This window comes from Carcharhinus amblyrhynchos, chromosome 21, assembly GCF_965287045.1.
Source record: "Carcharhinus amblyrhynchos chromosome 21, sCarAmb.v2.hapA, whole genome shotgun sequence".
NCBI classification, from domain to species: domain Eukaryota; kingdom Metazoa; phylum Chordata; class Chondrichthyes; order Carcharhiniformes; family Carcharhinidae; genus Carcharhinus; species Carcharhinus amblyrhynchos.
The window spans coordinates 47,397,074-47,424,772 of NC_137344.1; the positions used below are offsets into that span (position 1 = coordinate 47,397,074).

General features: G+C 44.8%; 1 protein-coding gene across 4 annotated transcripts in view; it reads right to left on the bottom strand.

The window, feature by feature from the left end:
* Positions 1-7,725: 7,725 nt before the first annotated feature.
* tmem94 (transmembrane protein 94) overlaps positions 7,726-27,699 on the bottom strand; it is a 137,611-nt gene continuing 117,637 nt past the window's right edge. For all 4 annotated transcript variants that reach the window (XM_080209105.1, XM_080209107.1, XM_080209104.1 and 1 more), the window contains 5 exons: positions 27,205-27,350; positions 23,689-23,783; positions 19,583-19,676; positions 16,327-16,497; positions 7,726-9,154 (listed from right to left, as the gene is read on the bottom strand). In XM_080209105.1, coding sequence (XP_080065231.1) covers positions 9,082-9,154; positions 16,327-16,497; positions 19,583-19,676; positions 23,689-23,783; positions 27,205-27,350 — 579 coding nt within the window. In that variant the 3' untranslated portion in view covers positions 7,726-9,081. The remainder of the gene's footprint in view (positions 9,155-16,326; positions 16,498-19,582; positions 19,677-23,688; positions 23,784-27,204; positions 27,351-27,699) is intronic.

Consider the following 27,699-nt stretch of genomic DNA (forward strand, 5'->3'; position numbering starts at 1 on the left):
TCGTTTCTTCCTAACCAGGTCTTCTATATCTCTCGTAATCCACGGTTCCCTAATCCTACCTTTCCCATCCTTTCTCCTAACCGGCACATGCCTCTCCTGCACCCTTTGCAGTTTTCCCTTGAAAGACTCCCACATGCCTAACGTGGACTTGCCTAACAACAGCCTATCCCAGTCTGTATCCCTAAGCTCCTGCCTAATCCGGCTGTATCTAGCCTTCCCCCAATTTAGCACCCTCCCCTTAGGACAGCTCTCATCTTTTTCCATTCGTATCCTAAAGTAGACGGAGTTGTGGTCACTATTAGCCACATGTTCACCTACCGCAACCTCAACCACCTGACCCGGCTCATTTCCCAGAACTAAATCCAGTATCGCCCCCTCTCTAGTCGGGCTATCTACATACTACTGCAAGGACCCTTCCAATACACATCTTACGAATTCCTCCCCGTCCAAACCCCCAGCTCTAGGCACCTTCCAATCCACCCCAGGGAGATTAAAATCTCCCACTACAACAACCCTGTTCTTCCTACACTTATCCAAAATGTCTCTACATATACCCTCTTCCAATGCCCGTGGGCCGTCGGGTGGCCTATAGTACACTCCTAGCATAGTAATGGCCCCCTTCCTATTCCTCAACTCCACCCACAGAGACTCAATTCCCAACCCCCCCATGTTATCCTCCCTCTGCACCGCTGTGATCTGCTCCCTAACTAAGAGCGCCACTCCCCCTCCTCTTTTCAACCCTCCCCTATCACGCCTAAAACACATACCCTGGAATATTTAGCTGCCAGTCCTGCCCCTCCTTTAACCACGTCTCTGTCACTGCCACCACATCTAAATTCCTCACAAACATCAAGGCCCTAAGTTCATCTGTCTTACCCGTCACACTCCTCGCATTAAAACTGATGCACTGAAGACCCTCAGGCCCACTCGGATCCTCCTTCTCCTGGGAGATTTTCCTATCATCTAGACTTACCCTGACCTCCAACTCACTCCCACTCCCAGTGCCTGAGCTGTCTCTCTCCTCCCCAACCCCCCTCCATACTAGTTTAAACCCTGCCTAAACACACCAGCCAACCTCCCAGCTAAAATATGTGTCCCCTTCCCATTTAAGTGTTCCCTATCCCTCTTATACAAGTGCCCTTCCTTTGCAAAGACTTCCCAATGGTCTACAAAACTAAAACCCTCTGTCCTGCACCAATCCCTCAGCCACACATTCAGCTGCAGGATCTCATTATTCTTATCCCTGCTGTTGCTGGGCACTGGCAGCAGCCCAGAGATCGCCACCCTGGAGGCCCTGCACTTCAGCCTGGCTCCCAACTCCCTGAACTGCCTACGTATTTCCCCCCTACTCTTCCTTCCTATGTCCCTCTCTCCTACATGTATAATTACATCCGCCTGGGTCCCTTGGCCCTTCAAGATTCCCTCTACCCTCTCTGACACATCCTGTACCCCTGCTCCAGGGAGGCAGACCACCATCCTGGAGTCCCGCTTTAGCCTACAGAACCGCCTATCAATTCCTCTCACCCTCCCGTCCCCCACCACTATCTCACATCCAGCCCCCTTCCTTCCCTCGGAGGCATTTTCCTCTTCCCCTCGTGCCCTTTCCACCTCAGTTGGTGCCTTACCCCTGATATCTTGAGACACTACCCCTGGGATAGCCTTTGGAACATTACTCCTCTTCTTTTTCCCCTTCCTAACTGTAACCCACCCAACCCCCCTTCGAGGCTCTGGGATCCCCTCTTGAACGTGGTTCCGATTCATTATCGCCTCATTCTCCCTCACTAAAAATAAATCCTCCAGCCTCAACTCCAGTTGCCTAACCCACAATAAAAGGCTGATCATTATCCTGATTTCATGGGCCTTATGGAGGTGGTGGCAGGCACAGTTATCCCCAACAGAAGGAGGGAACTACTTGACACGTAAACTATATAAATGTCCCAGGGAAATGGGGATTGTTGCTGGAGATGTCCTATCTGCACCTGATCAGCCCCCCACTTACCCTCCACAGTCATTTAAAACTCTGCTCCCTCTATTACTTGCACCAAACCCCACCCACCTATCCACCCCATACTTGCTCACCCACATGAGCTCCCAATGCACAGGCACCTTTTTCAAATTCACATCCTTGTGTTCAAATCCCTCCATCCTCTCGACCCGGCAGGTTCCTTATGGATGCACTGCAGACACGCTGCCCCTTACTGCCTACGTTCAGGAGATTAAACAGCGGCAACTGCTTTTGGATGAGGATTGTTGGCATTCATTTACAATGGGCAAAGTTCTCTCATTCCAGCGAATTTGTTCCACTGTTTGCAGGAAGCACGGTCGGTTCACCAATGTGCAACACGGTACATTGGCAAAGCAATCCAGCAGATTAATGCACAATGAGGTTTCAGTCAGTACTACTGAAAAGCCATTAATTACACAGACTTCTATGAAACCCCATCAAGATTGTGCTGGAAACTATTTAACCTCACCAGCACGGCTCTAAAATAACACTCAGAACAACGTGCATTTATATAGTGCCTCAAATGCAGTTAAAAGTTTCCATGTGTTTCGTAAGAGCATCGAACTACATTTGACACCAAATCCATTTCACAGAAGGCAAACTTCACTGATTCTTAGGATGAAGGGGTTGGCTTAGGAGGAAATAGGTTGGATCTATATCCAATGGAGTTAATGGGAAGTGAGTTTATTCAAACACCAGGTTCTTAGGGGACTGACAGGGTCGACGTTAAGCAGGCGTTTCCACTTGTGGAGGCTATCTAGAATGATGGAGCACAGTTTAAAAATAACTGGTGGCCCATTATTAAGACACTGAGAGGGAGGGGGGGGGTCTTTGGAATTCTCTTCCTCAGAAGGCTTGGTCCTTGAATTATATACAAGGCTGAGGTTTAGACAGACTTTCGATCAGCGAGCAAGTCAAAGGTTATGGGGGTCAGGCAGGAAAATGGTATTAAGGGCAGAATCAGATTAGCTATGATCTTGCTGAATGGCAGAGCAGGTTCAAGGGTTCAAATGATCCACTCCAGCTGCTCATTCTTTCAAAATTGCGAAATAACAGGACAGCAGTCCACAAGTTTGGTCAGTGGGGTTGGTTGTAAGGACTGTCAGAAGGTTGGAAAAGGGTAGAGATTTACTGAGGGAATTCCAGAGCTTAGGGGCCTAGCCATTTATGGAATGATGAGAATGGCAAGAGGCCTGAATTGGAGGAGAGCTGGGGTCTCGGAGGGTCGTGGGAGCGGAGGTGGTGACAGAGATTGGGAGCAGCAAGGCCGTGGATTTGAAAGTAAGGATGAGGCAGTCAGACTGCAAACCAATTTAGATCAGGAAAGGGGGAATGAGCTACAGTGTCTCAGCCTGCTAAATCAGCCATTGTAAATGCTAGTGGGTATGCATTCAGGCTTCCATGTGCACCATTAATTGTGATAGAAAGATCCAAGCAAATGAAATCATTGACGTCTCTGAATCTGGATTCCAGGATTAACACGCTGTGGCTGAAGGGCTAAACCAAGGCAAACTGCCACACCGATCAACTGGAGACAGAGCGCTACAAAGATGCTATTTATTGCCATTGCAATTTATATTTACAAGTTACAAGCTTTGATCATACTAAAATTCAAAAACAAAACAGTCAACATTATTAAATATCTCTAAACATTTTACACAATGTACATTTATAAAATGCCACTGAGTCAAGTTTGTATGTGTGGCGTTTACTGCATGTTGGGATGGGGGTCTCATCCACCATGACTCGCTACCATTCCAGTATTATGGCTGGCACTTTCAGTGATGGGAATCAAGTGTTGGGACGTGCAAGTTAATGTGGGCCAGAAACTCGGTTGCGACTTTGATGTGGCAGCATGCTAATCGCCAATGCCAATGAGGAAGGCTCTCTTTGGGAAGCTACAAAGGAAAACGAGCATTTAAGATTGACCTCTGCTCTCAAACAAATAATCTTGGATTCAGACTAGCCTTGTAAAGGAAACTCCACCATCATTGTAATTGGAGAGCAAGTTAAAAAATTTAACTTTCTGAGCAGGGACTGCAAAACAAAGAACAAATTACTGAACTCACTAGGATTGATAATAATTGGGGTGAGGAAGAGAAGTAGGGTTTGTTTTTGGAAAGATATATTGGTTACACAGCATCCCTGATCTGTACTTACCTTTCAGATTCGTGAGGTGTGTGTTGGCTTATCATTCACAAACTCAGGCAGATTCTGCTACCCAGCAGAATGAACATTCTGATTATCTAGTGTAAAAAAAACTCAGTTGTTCAAAACCTGACAACCCATTTAAAAAGTTAAAAACGTCTTTAGTGACGTGCTATTGCTAGCACTTCGGACAATATTCACACCCACCAGTGGGCAGAGTTTTTATGCCAATCTTCAATCCATTTTGACTCATTCAAATCTAGTGGGCTTCGGAGATGAAATTTTGAACCAATGCAGGAGTTTCAGCATTCAAAATCTTCTCAAAACACAGCGGGGAATACACTACGTAATTCATTGTAGTGGTAATCATTTGAAACATTTTCGCACCAAAACATCTTTCAAACAATTAAGTACGTGAAGAGTCAAGACTTCAATTTAGGAGGGGCCACCAGTCCAATACAGATATAAAGTAACGTTCAAGAGAGAGAGAACTCTTTCAATAGATGTATCATTTACCACAGAATTTCACCCCAAAGAATAACTAGAATGGGCCATCCTGTGGTCCTTGGATTCTGCAAAATTTGACATGAGAAAGGAAGCCAGTAGCAGATAACCAGTAGAATGGAACTGCCTACAAGATGGTTTCAACACTATGCCCTACACCAGCTTGTTTTTAAAATGGCACACTAACATTTTTTCCTATGATAGAACAGCACAAAATCATCCTTGTGTAAAAAAAACCTCTCAACATTTTTACAAAATGTGTTTTCATCACAAGTTAGGGTATTTTTTAACGTGCTAGCAGATAACGGGCGGGACAGAGGTACAAGGCTCATTCCTTGACCATTGCTCTTCGTTGTGAACCTGTCAAAGTACAAGTATTCTTAAATTCCTTCTTGCGCTTCCTACGAATCGGAAAGATCAGTTTAGTGGGGAGCACAGCCCATTGCACAGCTGATGTGACCCATCATAGGAAGGAAGGCTGACAGTTATTATCCTCAGGGGCTGCCTACACCAGCCCTGATATTGTGGGAGTGTATGCAGATACTGTGTTCTGATGGGGCAATAGTGACGGGGAGGGGGGGGGGAAATTAACCCCAAGATGCTCACATAAGTGTTGCAGTGACACCAGGGCAAGTTTTATTTTATAGTTTAAAAACAAATTGTTGCAAGACGCTAATTTGCAGGTGACATTATAGGGAGGCACTTCAGTTGGATTATACTTAGGGGACATAACTTAACCTGCCTGCTGATGTACCAGTTAAGAGTTTTTTCTGCGGAGATTGCCACCAGAACCAAATCCCAGCTGGCCAACCCTGCTCCAAATTAAAGGCTCCACCTTACACTGTTGAAGCAATGTAGAGACATGCAGTGTCTCACTTCAGGAAACTGTGTGGAGGTGGACCAAAGGCCTACCTCAAAGACTGCACCCTCTGGCCAGAATACAGTGATGCCCAGTCCAGGGCAGTGACCTCCTAATGCTGTTAGTGTTAGTCTCAAGTGGCTTCCTGATGATGGCCATCTGACCTGCTTCCTTTTCAAATAGGCAAACAATGCATGTCAAAGCTTACCTTCTCTACCACCACTCCCACATCATGGGGTAACTGGAAGCTCTCCATGACGGCATGTGCGTGTTTAAGCTTCCTATCTTTCTGCAGTGTGGTCTGCACACTGCATTACTAGCCTGCAAGGGCTTTAGACTGCTTGCTTCAAGTTAGAGGACATAGGGATCTGCAGCACTGGGAGTTTTTCTGAAGTGACACCAGCACAAATTTGAACCCAAGCCGAGCCTCTCTCACATTTACAATGTCTCCATATCCATTGTGTGCTCAGAACCACCTTTGACCAAAGCGAAACAGGCAGTACCAGTTTGGATATTCGAGGCTGTCATCGTATCTCAGTGGTTCTGTATCTGTATAGTTGGATTTAAAAGTTAGATTTTGGTTGCATTAAATCTTAATAATTCTACCTGATGCCAGCAGGTTTTATAAGCCCAATGTATCTGGGACATTATAGCACAATCGCTCTCCAATAGGAACTTTACCTGCCTGTGAACACTTTTAGTCAAATCATGGGTACAATTTGAGAGTGGGTGTCACTCAGCTGGTTGACTTTGCCCTGGCATCAAAACAAATCTCAGAACGCTGTCTTCAGTGATATTTCAGTACTTCAGAAAACGATTTTAGGGTCAGACCTATTTAATTGTATACCCTAAATACTGAGGTCGCTTTGCCTCTCTGGTGCATTGCATGCGATAGTTCCCTGTGTGGGACATCACTGTACTGGGAGATGACATCCAAGCAGCACTTGGTCTCAATCTGCTGTGTCATGTACAGTCAAAAACTGACTTGGGAGAGGGGGTGGGCTCAGATCTGCGTCACACCACCCGAGGGGCATCTGGGGCGGGGGGCAGAAGGGGAAAAAGTTGGGTTTCAGAATTAACTAAAACACTTGCAACATTGTGAAGAAAATGCAACAAAATGCCATACCAAGCAGATACTGGATCTTAATATAAAACCTGATGAATTCTTACAGAACTGTCACATAAAATAGCTTCATTATCAAAGAATGCCTAGCTTCTTGCCTGAAAGACAAAAGCCCACACCATCAGTCACATTGAAGTACAGGAGCATGATGGGGTGAACTGATACAGTTTTTCAGAAGCAAATCATTTTTTAAACAATCACAGAATTGAAGAGTGGTTGCAGGAGATCAGATTTGGCACATGAGGATTTGCACACAGGCTTGTGTGTAATGCACAAGGTTTAATAAGCATCTGCTGAGCAGGCAGGCAGTGCTCCCACCTCTAACACTCCCTTCCCTGATAGATTCTAAATACAAACTTACTGCAATTCACTGACTACATATTGGGTGAAAGTAACATTTCTCACACACTCAAGTTGGTTGTATGATCATGATACGTCATTAGTGCTACTTCTTCATTTGTACCGCTTTTCACACTACGCGCTGCTAAATTTTACACTGAAAACAGAGGAATCTGTGGTACAGTGTAATAAGGTATGAGGGTAATAGAGACCGACTTGGAGATATTTGCAGACCTCATGCATGTAGAAGTGTACGCCTCCTATTGGCGCACACAGTGATATCTCTCATATCTCTTGTGCTCACCATATTAGTGCAATTGTTGACATGATTCTCTCTGGAAGTATAAAATAGTTTCAAACATTAAACAGTAACAAGGAGAGGCAAAGAAAGCTGGCGAGAAGGACATTGACAACTGGAAAATTAGATCATAATTACAACAGTCTTATTAGAAAATGGAGGTGGGGGGATCTGAACAGTTGGCAGCTAAACTAGTACCTGAAACCTCGTAAGTCTCTATGACATAAGATGCCCAATATTTTCACAGCATTGTTGATTTAATATTGGATGGCCCAGATGTCTATTTCACATTAAACATGATCTTTCTATCACAAGTGAAGGCTTTCAATCCTTATCAACGTGGAGAGAATGCCTTCCATCACCTTCACTTTAAAGTGAGTGTGCGGGGAGGGAGGGGGGGGGGGGCGGGCGCAACTGGGGACGTCCATTGCGCCCCCCCCGCCCCCCCCCCCCACTTAGCCATTCACTGCTAGAAAATGCAGAAGCTATAACGATACTTCTTAGGTTTGTCACAGACTTCGAGCATCTGCAGTCCAGCGTGCACGTCATTCCAGACTGTTTGATAATGTAAAACCCCTGCACTGACTGAACAGGAAGATCAAAAGCTTCAGTATTAATTTGATGTAGTGATGTGCCATGGAGCTGCAATCTTCTGGGGATTGGGGAAAGGCTAGCATATAGATAGTATGTAAACACAGGGATTTCGCCAGCACGACGATCATGTAGTTACCACAAACATGACGGTAGCTAGTGATCCAGTTTGACTCGTGCAGTCAGTTCTTTTCAGGGTATTCCCTTAATCGAACAATTACAGCAGTTGAAGCAGGCAAGCACCGGCTTGAAGCGTTTAACCCAGCCCCACCCCCAACAATGTACAGTGGAGTTACAGCAGGTACAATTTACAAACTATTAGTCCCTCTCAAATGCAGTCTGATACACACACGCACGCACACACACATCTTACAATCCCAGTTAGGTGGGTATTCACAGCTAGGCTTGTCAAGACAAATTCTGACCAGGATTCTGGAGCTAGCCTCCTAAAGAGATCTTTCCTTGAAAAATATATATATATATATAAAAAGCATTTCCAAGTGGCTGGTAAATGGATCAGGAGTGGAGGCGGGAGTGGGTAGGACCACCCTATCGCCCACCAAGTGGCCAGTGTAGCAAGTCCTCGTGATGGGGAGAAATATGAAACTCCTGCTCTTTAAGACACGTTTAAGGGTGAAGATCTCTTTACCACACGAGGTTAGTACATGCCCCCAGGTGCATGGTTCTGGAGTTTCAAACCCCCCAGATCAGTAAAGACCACCCCACACCTGATGCGCCCCCCACCCCTCAGGGCATCTTTCACAATCCATATCATATCCTGCAATGAAGCAGCAGTTCCTCATGTAGCTTCCTGGGCAATGTAGCCCAGTGGACACACATGATAGAGAGAGGCTTCAATGTTCAAATGATGCATCCTTCAATGACCGGAGGCACGTATTCAGACTTTACAGCAGGGTACACAAATTTAACAAATCCTTTTTCCCTTTTGCTTGTGCTAACATGCATTTCCGGGTGTCGCTTCCCAAACCACCATGTTCTGTATGTTTATGTCCCGTGTATCTCTGTCCTAGGATAGTTGGTAAAAGCCCTCACTTGACACGAGGCTGGTAGCTTCCAGTGTGGTTCTGAAGTCTTCATGCAGTAATAATCTGGTGCTCACGGTGCAGCAATAATTGAATAACCCAACCTAACTGAAGTCAATTGAAGAGCTTCCCTGTATTTGTCCATGTAGCTCTCTGGTACCAGTTCCAGCTTCAGAACGGAGAGTTCATCCCCAGCTTGGTTTCGAACTGTAGCTTTTGCCTTTTTTGGTAACGGTCTCGCAATCTGGAGGCAAAACATTAGGCACTTTTACCTCCTCACAAAACATGAATTAATTCAGCAAAGTGTTAAATTCAACAAAATTGGGTTTTAAATTTAGTTTAAATAGTTTAAAACTAGAAAGGTTGGGGGTGGGAATCAAATTGAAATGACTGGGAGACAGGAAGTTAGCTCACAAACAGAGAAAGCTTGTCGACAGTGTGAGAGGGAGGATAGGCAGGTGATAGAGAAGGGAAGCACTCAGATCGCAGGTTTGAGATGCGTCTATTTTAAGGAGTGTTGTGAACAAAGTGGATGAGCTTAGAGCGTGGATCACTACTTGGAAATGTGATGCGTTGGCTATTACAGAGACTTGGATGGCTCAGGGACAGGACTGGTTACTTCCAGTGCCGGGTTTCAGATGTTTCAGAAGGGACAGGGAGGGAGGGGCACTGTCGATCAGGGATAGTGTGCAGAAAAAATGGACGCCGTGGAGGGACTGTCTACGGAGTCTCCGTGGGTGGAGGTTAGGAACGGGAAGGGGTCAGTAACTTTACTGGGTGTTTTCTATAGGCCGCCCAATAGTAACAGGGATGTTGAGGAGCAGATTGGGAAGCAGATCCTGGAAAGATGTAATAATAAGAGTTGGCTGGGAGAGAGTCGGGTGAAAGGAAAAGTATCAGGGAGAAGGAGGTTCCGAGGGACACTTGTGGGTTGAACTGTGTCTGTTTCAATGCTAGGAGTGTGGCAGGGAAAACGGATGAGCTTAGGGCCTTGATGTTTGTGAGGCAGTTAGATGTGGTGGCTGTAACAGAGACATGGTTAAGGGAAGGGCAGGACTGGCAGCTGAATGTTCCTGGGTATAAGTGTTTTAGGTGTGACAGAGGAGGGTTGAAGAGAGGTGGAGGGGTGGCACTGTTAGTCAAGGAAAACATCACAGTAGTGCAGAGGGAGGACAATATAGAAGAGATAGGGATTGAGTCACTGTGGGTGGAGTTGAGGAATAAAAAGGGAGAGATTACATTGCTAGGGGTGTACTATAGGCCACCCAACAGCCCGAGGTCAGTGGAGGAAGGCATTTGCAGGGGCATTTTGGATAGGTGCGGGAAGAATAGGGTGGTTGTAGTGGGTGACTTTAATCTTCCTGGAGTGAATTGGAGGGGGCCTAGAGCTGGGGGTACGGAGGGAGAGGAGTTTGTGAAATGTGTTTTGGAAGGGTCTCTAGAGCAGTATGTAACTAGTCCGACTAGGGGAGGGGCTATACTGGATTTAGTGTTGGGTAATGAGCCGGGGCAGGTGGTTGAGGTAGAGGTAGGCGAATATGTGGCTAATAGTGACCACAAGTCCGTCTACTTTAGGATAAAAATGGAAAGGGATGAGTGCCGGCCGAACGGGAGTGTGCTGAACTGGGGAAAGGCGAGCTATAGCAGGATTAGGAGGGAACTGCAGGACACTGATTGGGAGGGACTGTTAGCTGGCAAGTCCACGGTTGGCAAGTGGGAGGCTTTTAAGGGCAAAATGAAATGGTTGCAGGGGAGGTATGTTCCGGTTAAGCGGAAGGATGGGAAAGGTAGGATTAGAGAGCCGTGGATTACAGGGGGTATTGAAGACTTGGTCAGGAAGAAGAGGGAGGCGTATGTTAGGTCGAAACGACTGGGTACGGAGAGTGCGCGGGAGGAATATAGAGAGAGTAGGAGGGAGCTAAAAAGGGGAATTAGAAGGGCGAAGAGAGGGCATGAAATGGCTTTGGCTGGTAGGATTAAGGAAAATCCAAAGGCATTTTATTCCTATATTAGGAGCAAAAGAGTAGTTAGAGGGAAAATTGGTCCTCTTAGGGACAAAAGTGGGGAGATATGTATTGAGTCGGAGGGAATGGGGGAGCTCCTGAATGAATACTTTGCGTCGGTATTCACGAAGGAGAGGGGTTCGGAATCGTGCGGTCTGTTAGAGGGAGCTGAGGATCAGCTGCAGGAAATATCTATTACGAGGGAGGAAGTGCTAGGGCTTTTAGGTAGCGTAAGGACGGATAAAGCTCCGGGGCCTGATGGTATTTATCCCAGGCTGCTTAGGGAGGTGAAAGATGAAATTGCTGGGCCTCTGGCGCAAATCTTTGTCTCTTCTTTGGACACAGGTGAGGTCCCAGAAGACTGGAGGGTAGCAAATGTGGTACCGCTGTTCAAAAAAGGTAGTAGGGATAACCCTGGAAATTATAGGCTGGTGAGTTTGACATCGGTGGTAGGGAAATTAATGGAAAAAATACTTAGGGGTAGGATGTATGAGCATTTGGAGCGTTGCGGTCTGATTGGGGATACGCAACATGGCTTTGTTAGAGGGAGGTCTTGCCTTACGAATCTGGTGGAATTCTTTGAGGAGGTGACAAAAACGGTTGACGATGGGAGAGCCGTTGATGTCATCTACATGGATTTCAGTAAGGCGTTTGACAAAGTCCCTCATGGTAGGCTGGTAGAAAAGGTTAAGGCGCATGGGATACGAGGTCAGGTAGCTAGGTGGATTGAGAACTGGCTGGGTAATAGAAGACAGAGGGTAGTTGTGGAGGGGACTTTGTCCGGCTGGAGGCCAGTGACCAGTGGTGTGCCGCAGGGCTCAGTACTGGGACCTCTCCTCTTTGTAGTCTACATAAATGACTTGGAAGAGAGCGTAGGTGGTGTGATCAGCAAGTTTGTTGATGACACCAAGATGGCAGGGTTGGCGGGTACCGAAGTGGATTGTGAGGTGATACAACAGGATATAGATAGGTTGGTGCATTGGGCAGATAGGTGGCAGATGGAATTTAATCCTGACAAATGCGAGGTGATGCATTTTGGAAGGAATAATGTAGAGAGGAGCTATGTGATTAAAGGTAGACAAGTTAGGAGTATAGAAACACAGAGGGACCTGGGAGTGCAGGTTCACAAATCCATGAAGGTTGCGACACAAGTGGAGAACGTTGTCAGGAAGGCTTATGGAATGCCAGCCTTTATAGGAAGGGGTATAGAGTTTAAAAGCTGTCGTCTAATGCTTCAGTTGAATAGAACGTTGATTAGACCGCATTTGGAGTACTGCGTCCAGTTCTGGTCACCTTACTACCGGAAGGACGTGGAGTCTCTGGAAAGGGTGCAGAGGTGGTTTACCAGGATGTTGCCTGGCATGGAGGGGCTGGGTTACGAGGAAAGGTTGGAGAAACTGGGACTGTTCTCCTTGGAAAGACGGAGATTGAGGGGGGACATGATAGAGGTATATAAGATACTGAAGGGAATAGACAGAGTCAATAGTGAGAGACTGCTCCCTAGATTGGTTACAAATACAAGAGGACATGATTTAAGGGTGAGGGGGGAGAGGTATAATTTGGATATGAGAGGAAGGTTCTTTACGCAGAGAGTTGTGGGGGTATGGAACGCGCTACCGAGTAGGGTGGTGGAGGCGGGAACGTTGGACTCGTTTAAGGTTCAGTTAGATAGGCACATGAGTGAAACGAGGATGGAGGGTTATGGTAGGGGTTATTAAATAAGGGTTAGAACCTCGGGAGACACCGGAAAGGCAGGCTTGTGATTAACGTTTTTGTCTTTTTATTCCGCAGGTGGAGGTCCACCTCGTTGTCAAACGAGGGGCATGCACACGGTGGGTCGTGCGTGGGCTGCTCTTGGAGGTTCCGGGAGTGGCCTAGTACTTCGTGTCGGTGTGTGTGCTTGATCCTGGACCGGTAGACGGGCGCTGCAACAGCTCGGTGACTAGCACTGCTAGCTGTGCAGATACATGGATTTGGGCCTGTGTCTGTGGGAGTTTGTGCATTCTCCCTGTGGATGCGTGGGTTTCCTCCGGGCGCTCCGGTTTCCTCCCACACCCCAAAGATGTGCTCTTAGGCTGATTGGTTTTACCAAATTGACACTATTCTCCCCTGAATCTGGCTAAGTCAGGGGTTCTATTTGTAGATACGCAGGGTAGAATAGGTGTAGGGTGATGCGGCAGCGCGGGCTTGTTGGGCCGAAGGGCCTGTTTCCCGTGCTGGGTTGTTCTTTGTCGTGATGGGAGATTTTAATTTCCCAAATATTGATTGGAATCTCCCTAGGGTAAGAGGTTTAGACGCGGAGGAGTTTGTTAGGTGTGCTCAGGAGGGTTTCTTGACACAGTATGTGGATAAGCCTATAAGAGGAGAGGCTGTACTTGATTTGGTATTGGGAAATGAACCTGGTCAGGTATCAGATCTCGCTGTGGGAGAGCATTTTGGAGATAGAATTATGATCACTATCTTCTCTACAACAACATTGGACAGAGATAGGAAATTGGAGGCTTAAATCGGAAAGAGGTTCTCTCAGGGAAATGTACGGAAGAAATGTGGCAAACTTTCAGGGGATTTGTCTGGAGTTCTGCATAGCAACATTCCAATGAGACAGGGAAGTTATGGTAGGTTACAGGAACCATGGTGTACAAAGGCTGTAATAAATCTAGTCAAGAAGAAAAGCTTACAAAAAGTTCAGAGAGCTAGGTAATGTTAGAGATCTAGAAGAGTATACGGCTAATAGGAAGGATCTTAAGAAGGAAATTAGGAGAGCCAGAAGGGGTATTGTGCTATAGTTTTTCTATGTCTCTAAATATGAAATTTAAAAAAGACTACACGAGATGTCTCTTTGCCTGAGCAGTCCATTAATCAAAGAATTATCACACCACCAGCCCCGGCTCCCCCATGTCGTTTACTGAGGCATCGAATAATCTCTCTACGATGTGTGTACAAGGACACAACTGTTTCTCAGTTTCTGGTGTCGCAATGTGAGTTAAAATAACAGTTTATCTGTCTGGTGTTAAACGCTCACAGCACGAGAAGATCACATCAAGTTCTCAAACTGAAACATTTAAATGATCAGTGTGGGGAACTCGATTGAAGTTCTCCTGCACCATCCAGTAATCTGAAAATGCCTCAGTTTCACAAACTGATCTCTTGAATCTCGCACCACTGTCATCTCTGTAACCTCCTCCAGCTCTTACAACCCTCTCTGTGCCCTCGTAACCATCTCACGCATATTCTCCACTTCCTAGCGGCCATGTCCTCAGCTATCTGGGTGCTAAATTCTAAATGTTTTAGTCTCTCCATCTCTTTCACCTCCAAGATGTTGCTTAAAACCTACTCTTTTAATAGTTGAGACCTATGGTCGCTATCTTAATGTTTCTTCTTTTAGCTTGGTGTCTGATTATGCTCCTGTGAAGCGTCTTTGCAGGTTTCACAATGCTAAATGCACTATATAAATCACAGAATCCCTATAGTACAGAAGGAGGCCATTTGGCCCATCGAGTCTGCACCAACTCACCCACAGAGCATCTTTCCCAGATCTCATCTCCTAACCCCACATATTTGTCCCCCTAACCTACAAGTCTGTGGACGCTAAGGGACAATTTAACATGGCCAATGCACCTAATCGGCATATTTTTGGACTGTGGGAGGAAACCCACGCAGACACGGGGAAAATGTGCAAACTGCACACAGACAATGACCCGAGGCTGGAATTGAACCGGGTCCCTGGTGCTGTGAGGCAGTAGTGCTAACTACTGGGCCACCCCAATTGCAAGTTATTTGGATGAACATAAGAAGTCATTCACAGTGATCACCAGCCTTTCACATTTGCAATACAATTACTGGTTGTCAGCAGTTATAGAATCATCATTCACTTTAGTGCAAATAAGCCTGCCGATCTCACAGGGTAACCATACTTCCCTTCACTTTTTGGGTTGATTCACAGCAGATTTTTTACATCTCCTACATTACAACCTTGACTACACTTCTGAAGTACTTGATTGGCTTTGACAAATCAGCTGATTGTGACAGGTGCCGTATACACAAGTCTTTCTTCTTTCCTCTGACATGGGCATGTCTGATTGGACAATACGCAAGCAGCTTCACACAGAGGAAATGCAGAGTAGAGTTGCCAATTGAGTGATGATCTGACCTAATGTGTGGTCGGGATTAATAAGGGTGAGTGAGGACTTAGAACATGGGACAGCTTTTTTTGAAAAAAAATTCAACTTAAACCGTCATTATAAATCTGAATGCACGTACCCTGGGTTTATTAGTCCAATAACATAACCACCGTCACATTTTTACTTGCTCACCTTCTCAGCCTTTAGTTAGTGTACCTGCTAACCCGACTAAGACACCAGTTCTGAAGGGTAACCGAGCCAGCCAGTCTGAGAGACATAAACTAGCCAATAAGAACCATGCCTTGGTCGTAAGATTCAATTCTTGGAGTTTCTAATTTAACCTGTAGCTATCTCTCAACAGTATCTATTTTTTCAGAATATACTCAAAATCAGGCAAGACAATGTTTCCAATTTCAAATATAGTGAAAGTTATTTTAGCTCCATATAATTACATTCTACCAAATTGTAAAGAAAGGTTATGAAAATTGCCTGCAGAGTTTGAATGGCCCAACTGCAGGTTGCCTCCATGGTTCGTAGAAATAGATGAGAAGCCAAAGTAAATTCAACAGCAACCAAATGATGCCAAACTTAATTGATGAAAGATCTACAGCCAAGCCATTAATCTCCACACAAACATTAAGGATACCTGCAGTACTTTTTCTCCTTGTGTTTCTAAAGGAATGAAGAACCAAGGGAGGTGTGGAACTAGGAAGGACCAAGAGCCAAAAGAATGGGTAAAAAATAATTCGAGAGAGGGGAAAAAGAGACCTAAAATAAAAAGACCAGTGAGCCACCCCAAGAGGTTCTGAAATGCTGTGTAGGGTGCTGGTGTAAGCCAGCATCTTATAACATCTGACAGCTGACCCAGCAGATCCAAGAAGATCTGTAACTCAATGAAATAATTCAGCTAAAGTACGAAAGATTTTATAAAATCACGGCAAATTCTCAACGGGAGAGGTTAAGTGCTTCTGAAAAAAGAAAACCGTGAATGAAATTCTCTCACAGAGACATTACATCTTCTGCACAGTGTCCAAAGATGTATCAATTAGGACGATTACGGGGATGTGGCCGAAGCGAGGTCTTGTGGGGGACACTTGTTTGGAAAGTTGGTGCAGACTTGATGGGCTGGATGGCCTCTTTCTGTCCTGTAGGGATTCTATGGTTGAAGGCAAATGTCCTTTTGCCATAAATGCTGAGGAAGTCCCCAATTTCCTGTGGAAATGACACTGGCCGTAAACTGGCAGTGAACATTGGAGGCAGAGGCCTCAACTCCTCTAAGTTTGTGTCCTTACCGAATTTCGTGTAGCTTAACCATTTCATTAATAAACATCACCAGAATGACAGACAGGAAACCAAGGAGCCAGGAGATCAACGGGATATCCTGCACATCAAACGTCAGTGGCGTATCCACATTCTTCCAGAGGTTTAAATCCACCACCACCAATATGATTTGGCCCACTATCCTGGAGGTTACAAACAACAAAGGAAACTAATTCAGTCAGAGGCTTCACAATGCATCTGCCCCATGACGGTCAACAGCAAGACAATTTCTCCATCATTTGTATAAACTTTCACAATACAGAAGCAAGTCATTTGCATACTTCATCTAATCTTAACATGCCCTTTTTATTCCTTTCTCACTCATGTCCACCCTCCCTCAAATGCATCTAAGCTAGTCCCCCAAACTATTCCGTGTGGTCACACGTACAACATGTGAGGTAAAGAGGTTTCTCCTGAATTTTTAATAGAATTTATCAGTGACAATCTGAGGTTTGGACTCCCCACCCGCGAAACACCTGATGTGAGCAACTCCCTTCCTAATTTTAAAGACCACCATCAATGCTCTGACTATCTGCTGTCTCTCAGTGCCAGGGAATTGGGTTTGATTCCCAGTTTGGGTCACTGTCTGTGCAGAGTCCACAGATTCTCCCCGGGTCTACGTGGGCTTCCTCTGGATGGTCCGGTTTCTTCCCTCAGTCTGAAAGACGTGCTGGTTAGGTGCATTGGCCATGGCAAATTCTCCCTCAGTGTACGTGAACAGGTGCCGGAGTGTGGCGACTAGGGGATTTTCACAATAACTTCATTGCGGTGTTAATGCAAGCCTACTTGTGACTAATAAATGAACTTCATCTTTCTCCCTTGAATTTCCCCCTCTCAAGACATTAACTCTTACCAGTGGCATTCTATAATCAGGGTGACCTTTTGTTATGCATGGGGGTAACATAGTGGGTGTGAGCAAGCCACCAACAGTAAGAGTGGAAGCAAATCAGAGTCAAAGCCTGACCTTTCCAATGTACCATGTTTTTGGACATCATGGGACCAACAATAATGGGTATCAGCCCCCTTACTGACCTTAGGAGAGGTCAATGGTAGCTCCTTGGGTAAGATCAGCAATAATGAAATCTGGACCCTTCCAGACACGTACCACTCAAAGCCACACAGCATGGCCATTGGGAAAGCCTCTGAATATATTTCGCAAGTTCAGTTTAAGGTACAATAAGAAACTTTAACATTTTCCCATCACTAAACTGTACTAGTGCTGAAGGCCGGATAGTCAAGTTAATGTTTATTTATTAGTATCACAAGTAGGCTTACACTGCAGTGAAGTTACTGTGAAAATCCCCTAGTTGCCACACCCTGGAGCCTGTTTGGGTACACTGAGGGAGCATTTAGTATGGGCAATGCAACTAACCAGCAAGTCTTTCGGACTGTGGGAGGAAACCGCAGCACATGGAGAAAACGGGGAGAACATTCCACACAGATAGTGGCCCAAGCCAGGAATTGAACCTGGGTCCCTGGCACTCTGAGGCAACAGTACTAACCGCTGTGCCACCGTGCTGCCCTCATCTTATGCCATACGCTATGGGTCGGTGCTTCCGGTGGTCATTAAGAAATACAATGTTACTCAGAACAAAGATTAGACTGATCAGAGGAAATAGTTTTTAAAAATTCATTCATGGGACGTGGACTTTGCTAGCTGGGCCAGCACTTAATGCACAAACCCTAATTGCCTTGGTGGTATTGAGCTGTCTTCTTGAACCGCTGCAGTTCCTGAGGTGTAGTGACATCTACAGTGCCGTGCAGGGAGTGAGTTTTAGGATATTGTGACTGTGACAGTGAAGGAATGGCCAAAATATTTCCAAGTCAGGATGGTGAGTGGCTTGGAGGGGGACTTCCAGGTGATGGTGTTCCCGTGTGTCTGCTGTTCTTGTCCTTCTAGGTGGTAATGGGTTTGGAAGATACTATGTAAGGTGGTTTGCTGAGTTCCTGCAGTGCATCTTGTAGATGGTACACACTGTAATTACTGTGCATTGGTGGTGGAGGGAGTGGATGTTTATGGATGAGCTGCCAATCAAGCAAGCTGCTTTGATCTGGTTGGTGTTGAGCTTCTTGAGTGTTGTTGGACCGACACTCAACCAGGCAAGTGGGTGTATTCCATCACATTCCTGACTTGTGCCTTGTAGATGGTGGACAGACTTTGGGGATTGAGGTGGTAAGTTACTCTCTGCAGGATTCCCAGCCTCTGACTTGCTCTGGTAGCCACAATATTTATATGACAGGTCCAGTTCACTTTCTGGTCATGGCATCCCCCAAGATGTTGATAAAGGGGGATTCAGCGATGTCAATGCCATCAAATGTTGGGGGGCATTGGTTATATCCTCTTTTGTTGGAGATGATCATTGCCTGCACATGTGTAAATATCACTTGCCACTTATCAGCCCAAGCCTGGAATTGTCCAGGACTTGCTGCATTTGGACACAAACTGCTTCTGTACCTGAGTCGTCGCAAATGTGTGAACATTAGTGAACATTCCCACTTCTGACCTCATGGTGGAAGGAAGGTCATTGGTGAAGCAGTTGAAGATGGTTGGGTCTAGGATAGGTGGACAGTTTTAAACTCCACACTACCCTTTTTAAATCTGAACATTAATTTTGTATCATACGTTATTTAATAGAACAATCCATAGAAATAAAAGGGAGATAAACTTAGGATTTTACCTTCTAGTCAGTTCTTATCCCAGTACAGCAGTTAGGTTTGTTTTCTTGCTAATGAATATTAAGAATACATTTAGATATATTCTCAGGATAAAGTGCAGAGTTGTATAGTAGTAATGGGCAGATGAGGCTTTTTTTTTAAATATAAACTTTATTTCAATCCAATCAAATCAAATCCAATTCAGAGTCCCAACAAGTTGGGACATTCCCGATCCAAGCAGACAAGACAGGGCTCTCCCTCCTATCTTGGGCTTGATCTACAGGATCCAAGCTGATTGGAGTAAGCCTAGCTCCCCCTCCAAGGCTTGATCTTATTTGCACCTTAGCCAAAAGGCCGAGATGCTGCTTTAAAAAATTGCTTCAAATGAAGCTAAAATGTAACCTAATGACTTCAACCAAGCGCAGCATGTCAATACTATACTTGATCTTAGCCAAAAGGCCGCAGTTGACTCACACTCTACATGGTCAAGGGGGAGTCTTCACCCTGCATTCACTACAACTACACTTTACCTAGGCTGTGCTCAGACTGAAACTACCCTTAACAGATACTTACACCACAGGGAGAGTGAAGCACCACCACAAGTTGCTGAAAGGGCTTTTCCTCCACAGAGCTTTGGACCGATGAACATGGCTGACAGAGATGCACACTGCAACCGAGAAACAATAAATTAGCAGTAATATGTCTACTTTACACACTATCAATACAAGTACATTGTTTTTATACTTGTAGTTTAGGCAAAAGTAGTAGTACAGATTGGGAAAAATCACAACAAACAAAAACAGAATCATTGTATTTTCTGCACACTAGTACTGATGCAGAACAGTACATTATATGGCTGAAACCTAAAGATTGCTTGAGGTTTCTAGTTTCCCGTACTAATGACTAGGTGGCGTGACCAGTAGCAGAGGGTAGAAGTGAAGGAAGTGGCCACATTTGCTCTGCTACTATCAAACTCTTTTGATAGTACCTGAATCCAAGACAGAAGTGCTCCAACATCAGGGAGTGCGCAATGCTGACAATGCCACACACATTCCATACTGAGGAACACCTTCAGTGGAAAGTAAACAAACTCTCTCATAGCTATAAAAAAATTTGGGTTGATCAGCAGCATCAGGAAGATGAATGTCATGGCCCAGGACATTGTCAATACTGACAGACTGCCAAATGGCAATGTGCTGCTGGAAACTTTTCATAGCTTCACATACCTAGGCTCTACAATCCCTGCAATCTATCACTCAATGATGAAATTAACACTTGCACCACAAACCTGAGCTGTTATTTCAAACTGAATAACAGACTGAGAACACTAAACTCCAGTCTACCTAGACTGCGCTTTCAGCAGTAGTGAGATCCCGACAACATAACCTCGGCTGAGCACGTAGACCTGTGGAGGCGAGGCTGAACGGTTTCTGCTTTCTCTGTCTCAGGCATATATTCAATGTTAGTTGGCCAGACTAATTCCAACAACATACACTTGTGTCTGAGTCAACAACATCTGCACTGCCTCTGCCACAGACCCAAAGACCTTCTGTATGGTGAACTGGCCACTGGATGATGACCTCTCCTGCTACAAGGACATCTGCAAGTGATATATGAAGATGATGGATGTTGGCACTGACAATTGGAAGACTTGCTGGCCATGAACTCTGGAGGCTGATTGTTTGGAGGGACAATGAAAGAGGTGAACAGAAATGATAAGCTCAGCTGGTGGTGGAGATGGCACAGAGGACTGTTTTCTCCTTCTCAGTCACTGTCTTCCTCTGCAGCAAGTGCAGCAGAGACAACCATGGCAGAGTGAGGATTCCTGAGCCACACCAGGAGACGCTGAACATAGAGCTGGCCACAGTGCAAACCACCACCTGATGAGACAGAAGGCAGCCAAGTTACCATCCACATTGTGGTCATATAGTTCAGCTGCTTGGTGCTTAGATGAAGGCTAGAGGATGGCATCAGAATATTGGTGAGGGAAACCAACAAAGTAGAAGATTCATTCTACATAAATTATTCATGAATAACAATTCTAATGGGTTATGTAATAACATCTCTACTTCATGATTTATGAGTCTGCTTGCTCAGCCTTTAACGGCCACAAGAACTAAGATTTGCAGTGCTGTATATGTATTCTGTCTACAGTTTTACAAGATAAATGCATGGGTTTATAGAATATTCATAGAATCCCTGCAGTGCAGAAGGAGGCCATTTGGCCCATCGAGTCAAGTGATCATTATCCATTATTTTAATGCCCAAATTAACAAGTCATTTTCACAACTTGATGCATCTTCCTGTATGTGAAGTTAGCATCATTATGGTTGGGAGGCAGGCCAGAAGGTATTAGCGCAAGAAAGGTTGATCGTTAACTGATGCATATATCTACGTGCAGGGAAATATCAAGCCTAATGATTAAGCTTGTCTCTTGAAGATCAGAAAATTGCACAATTCACTCCTATCTTACACAAGGCACCCTTTTTTAATAAGGAAGATAAACAGCGATCGTTTGCGACTGCTCCCCCACAATCACACCCACATCCTTGTATAAACTGCTTGTGGTTAGAAACTGCATTCCACCTGGGGAAACAGGGTTGTTTTCAATTGTCCTCACCCTTCAATGAGACGTGATCATTTGACCTTCAGAAGCTAGAACTTGATTTAGAATCCACACAGGAGGGATTTTACTATCATATTTACGTCATTCTATCCTCTGACTGCAGAAATGACACAAATGTACTTAGCCTGACCTCAACATTTAGAAGCAACATTCAAGGCAGCCAAATGAATGCATCTTTGAACCAAGGTATGAATACATACAGTACACACACCACCTCTCTTTGTGCATTGTCCTTGTTGGTTGGTGAAAATGCCTCAATTATGCACTGGCGCCTTATCTGTTCAGGATGATTATACAGACTTAGTCTGTTGGCAAATGCCACTTGCAGACAGCAACACTTTTATCTTAACAGAAGCACTAAAAGAGATAAACCCTGTTAATTTCTGAGTGATTAAGTGTGCTATGACACAAACTGTAAAGTGTTTCTTTATCCTGCACTCTATTCATGTAAACTTTGATCCAAGTACAGCACCTCTGGGCAAACCAATTGAACTCAGGTGGATTTGAGTTAATCTGTGCAAATCTAGATGTTAGTTCATCATTAAGCCACCCTCCCTGCTGAACAGGAGTGATTTATGCAATCAATGTTCTACTTGAAAGACTTGTCGAGAACGTTTTGGCAGGGAACGTACACACTGTAACAGCCTTGCCCTTCATAATTCAAACCATTTAGGTTCCTCTCTCACCCTCCCTTCCAGCTCATCTCTCTAAACCACTCTCTCGTGCCAAGTCTCTTGGGAATAGTAGTAAGTGTCAAAGCGGAATGCACCAGAGTATTTTTCTCCCGACTGGCCTTGGCTTTTTATCCCAGGGGTTCATTAACGTGGCTACAGAGGGAAGAAGAGTGGAACTGTGTAATGGTGACATTCCAGCCATTATGAGGTCTGAGGCAATCTTAATGGACCAGTTGATCTTCTCCTGCTGTTCATTGTATGTTCAGGTATATTATTGGGGTTCCAGCTGGGGCGCACAGCTCGGTTTCTTTAACCTGCAACTGCTCTCGTTATTACCAGAAGACAAGAGCAGCAGTGGGTAAATTTGAGGAGTTAAACAGATTTTTAATTGGTAATGGGTTGAAAGGTTATGGGAAGAAGGCAAGGAAAATGGGGATGAGGAGCACATCAGCCATGATCGAATGGCAGAACAGACCTGATGGGCTGAATGGCCTAATTTTGCTCCTACATCTTATGAACCTATGATAGCAAGCCTGCACGGCATTAAGGCACTGGATGGAAATGCATAATGTTACTCTAATACAACAAACTAAAATATTGGCTGCTAAACATCTAAAACTAGATGCAATTTGATTAAGTCAAAAGAGTTGGGTTTTGTGATGTGTCAGAGACAGGAACTTCAAATGCAAACTTTTCAATGAACTGACAGTCTTCCAATGAGTAAGACTAGAAGTGTTGCAATTTAAATCAAATCAAATTTTCCCCACAGTATATTGTGAATTTTAGGTTTGCAGACACCTCTAACTTAGAAATAGAAGTTAATTTACAGACCAATACTTGATATTTTCAGATGCCCAATAAAGCTATTTCACACATCTGGCTGCTCAACTACAGAAACTAGGCAGCATCTGGTGAGTGGCAACGAACACCTCCCTACAATAACAACAGGCAGCATGGTGGCACAGTGGCTAGCACTGCTGCACCTCAGCACTAGGGACCCAGGTTTGATTCCCAGCTCGAGTTACTGTCTGCGCGGAGTCTGCACACTCACCCTGTGTCTGCGTGGGTTTCCTCTAGGTGCTCTGGTTCCCTCCCACAGTCTGAAGGACATGGTTAGGTGCATTGGCCATGCTAAATTCTCCCTCACTGTACCCAATCAGGTGCAGGAGCATGGCGAGTAGGGGATTTTCACAGTAACTTCATTGCAGTGTCAACGTAAGCCTACTTGTGTCACTAATAAATAAACTTAAACTTAACTCCAGGCAATTATCAATTCTAGAGAGAGATTAGATTCTTCCGGAGGCAACAGACATCAGTGTAATGGACTGGTTTGAGAAACTAGGCTATTGCTCGACGAGGGAACATTTGGCTTCTCTTACCTGTGTGAAGAACAATGAAACAGGCCATCACTTTTTGAGCTAGCAATAAGCCATTGGAATACTTGTCGAACCACAGTGATGCTCCCTCTGCAGAACTGAAAAATACCACAGCATCAATACATGACTACATGGACTTTCACACAGTCTAAAACTCTCGCTCTGCGCAAGGAGCACATGCAACACGGGAGATGTTCCTCCTTGTTAGTGTATGCCTGGCCAACACTGATAACTGCCCACTGCGACAGTCTCGAGACTGATAACCTCAGCTGTCAGAATTGTAAACATTAGTGAACCCCCACCTCACCACATGATGGGTTAAAGCATTTCATATGTTCCAGCATTCCAGTTTATATCTAAATGGCATACTTAGTCAATATATTCACCACGCGTGATCACATCGCTCTATTCCTTCACTGCATCTGGTGAACTACGCAGATGTGCAATTTCACTGGTACATCTTTAGTACCTTCCCTCCAGTGGTTATTATGAGAGAGATCAGCATATAGATCGGGCCATGGAGGGTGCAATATCACACACGGTGCTATTAGGTGGGGGCCACCAGGAATGAGGAAAGGCTTTCAACCCTTTCCTCTGAGGGATGTTGAAACCCCCCCTGTGGCAATACCCTTCATTATGACCAGCACAGATTCAGGATCTGCATGCTCAGTGCCACAGCATGTGAATTTGGGAGCAGATGGAGGCTCTGGGGTTAACATCCATGGTGTGTTTCTTGCCAATGAACGTAGCCTTGGCACCTGAATGCTGTCCAATGGCTTTTTAAGAAAAACATGGGCAGGTACATGGATGAGAGGGGTGTGGAGGGATATGGTCCAGGGTGCAGGTCAGTGGGACTAGGCAAAAAAATGGTTCGGCACAGCCAAGAAGGGCCAAGGGATCTGTTTCTATGCTGTAATGTTCTATGGCTTTAGAGCCTAATGTGGTCAGTCCCCAGACTATGAGCAAGGAAACTATTTACATCACAACTGGGCATATGTACGCATTGATATCAAGAAAATTGTAAAGTGTTTTACTGTGCAAACATGCCTTTTGTATTAAATTCTTAAACCAGCATGTTTAACTGTGAGTGAAAAACCTATATCCACTTGCATTCAATCCTTTGGTGCAAAGTTCAAAATAATCTCTCCAGATGGAGCCCACATTTTGGACGGACAGGATCTAGAATTATACTTTAGGGGGTGGTAGAGGAGCAGGGTGCTCTCACTTCACACATCCCACCCTGTTTTGGTGCTGGTAAATCTCTTCTGCAACTCAGCCTCCAGATATTTAAGGGTTAATACATATTGAAGCCACTTCTTACATTCAAAAAACTGTTGAGGAAAGTTTTCTCTAAAGTTTAAGAACAGTAACAAACTGATCGAACAGTGACACCTATTGAACAACTGCACACAGGGTCAGTAATCGACACTGTACAGCTTGTATTGAAATGTTGAACACAAGATTTTTAAAAAAAATGTCGGGAAAAACGTACAACTTCAAACTTGGTTTACATGGACATCAGGAGGCAGGAGTTCACTGTGACACACTATAAATTCATCTGAAACATCTTAATGTTTCCCATCCTATATTGTACTTAATGCAGTTATCCACAGTCACTATTTTTATGGTAGAACATTCCCCCCTCCCCCCACACATAGAATTCATGTGGGTTATTGAGAAATTAACAGACTATTGCGTGGGGCTTGTGGTCCATCAGTTAATTTATCACCTATTGAATAAATTTGACATTTGATTACTGATTTGGGTGCATTTCAATCCAATTGGAATAACACCCTTGGAGAAAAAAAAGGCTTTAATTTCGCAACATGGCTTCATTCAGCGAGCTCATGGGCCCATCTTTAGTTCAGGTAGAACGAGATGTGAAGAGAAATGGCCAAATCCATAGAATCCTACAATGCAGGAGGAGGCCATTCGGCCCATCAAGTCTGCACCGACTGCAATCACACCCAGGCCCTATTCCCATAACCCCCTGCATTTACCTCAGCTAGTCCCCCTGCCATAAAGGGGCAATTTATCATGGCTAATCCACCTAACCCGCACATCTTTTGGACTGTGAAGGAAAACTGGAGCACCCGGAGGAAACCCACACAGACACGAGGAGAATGTGCAAACTCCACATAAACACTGGTCCCAGCTGGGAATCGAACCTGGGTCCCTGGCACTGAGAGGCAGCGGTGCTAACCATTTTGCCACTGTGCTACGCATGGAATTCAAGTTGCTTATGTTGGGTGGACAGTCAGCACTTTGAGACTGTAGCCTCATCTTCAACTCATGCTCTCTGCAAGCACAGAATTGCCCAACAGAGGATACAACCTGGAACATGTACTGATCAAGACTACGCTATAAAGTACTGCCTGCAGTTCTCATTTACATCTCAAAAGGGGGTAAAATTGCAGTGCATCATGGCTTTTATGCTCTGTATAAATTGATTTTCACCTTACCAATTTATAGCATTGGAATCACCTAGGCATAGGATGATAATTCAGCTATCTACACAATGAACAAAGAGCACACAGTTCTCCCGCTTCCTAAGCTGATATTCTTCTGAAGGAACCTGCACGGAAGCCTCAATCAGCACTGACTCAACAGGAAACACTCTCCCTCTCAAAAGCAGAAACCTGCGGATTCAAGTTCCACTCCAAAGGTCTGAGCACAAAATCCAAGCTGAAATTCTGTTCAGTACCAAGGAGTGCTGCACAATTGAAGGTGCCATCTTTTGAATGAGACATTAATTTGAGATCCTGCCTGCCCCCTCAGCTAAATATAAAAGATCTCATGACACTATCTGAAAAGAAATAGTGGAGTTCTCCCTGATGTTCTTGCTGATATTTATTCCTCAACCAACCTCACTAAAACAAATGGAGAGAGAAGAGTGAAGGGTGGTGAATCTCTGGAATTCTCTGCCTGTTGAAGTGGTGGAGGCTACCTCGCTAAACATATTTAAGACGCGGGTAGATAGGTTTTTGATAGGCAAGGGGATTAAGGGTTATGGGGAGAAGGCGGGAAAGTGGAACTGAGCCACGACAGCTCAGCCGTGATTTTATTGAATGGCGGGGCAGGCTCGAAGGGCTAGATGGCCTACTCCTGCTCCTATTTCTTATGTTCTTATGAATATTTCAAATCTGGATGACCCTTTGTCAGAGCTCTGACAAAGACTCATCCAGACTCGAAACATTGGCTCTATTCTCTCTCTACAGAAACTGTCAGACCTGCTGAGATTTTCCAGTATTTTCTGTTTTAGTTTCAGATTCCAGCTCTGCAATATTTTGACTTTATCACTAAAACAAGTTTTGTGTTCTACATTTTGCAGGGCCCTATTGTGCATACGTTGGTTACTGTGTTCCCTGCATAACAACACTTTCAAGATACTGAGTTAACTGTAAAGCAATTTGTAACATTGTGATATCACGTAGGGTGCTAAAGATATACAAGACTTTATTTCTTAGAGCACAGCTACTTCTTGAGACAGTGACAGACAATTTTAAGATTGTTCCTCACCTGTTCATTATGGACGAGCAGTTGGTAAAGTTCCAGGAATTGGATTTTATACAGAATTCCTGCAGCATAAACCCAAAGCAAATGAGGTAGGCAAAAATCGTGATGCTGAACTTGATCAAGAAGCACACTAGAAAGTGCTGCTGAGTCTGCAGGCAGAACAGACAATGTTACAGTCCTCTCACGGATAAGGTAAGATTTACTTATCTAAGGCAGTCTGGTATTTAGGATTACGTGTATAATTTTTTAAAAAACAAATGATTGGAGTGATTTGTTGTTGTTTGACAGGTTATAAATGGTTACATTTATCACATGAAGTAAGCCACTAGCACCTGGCTGCATTCATCCAAATCCTCTTTCTAAAGCACAGTCATGCCTGGGGCCTTTGCAGGGGGGTTGACGGGGGTGGAGAACGGTTGTGCTATAGCTGAATAGTCAACCTGGGGATGGAATGTCTGGAATGAGGGATATCCAAAGGCGTCACAGTGACTCCCCAGC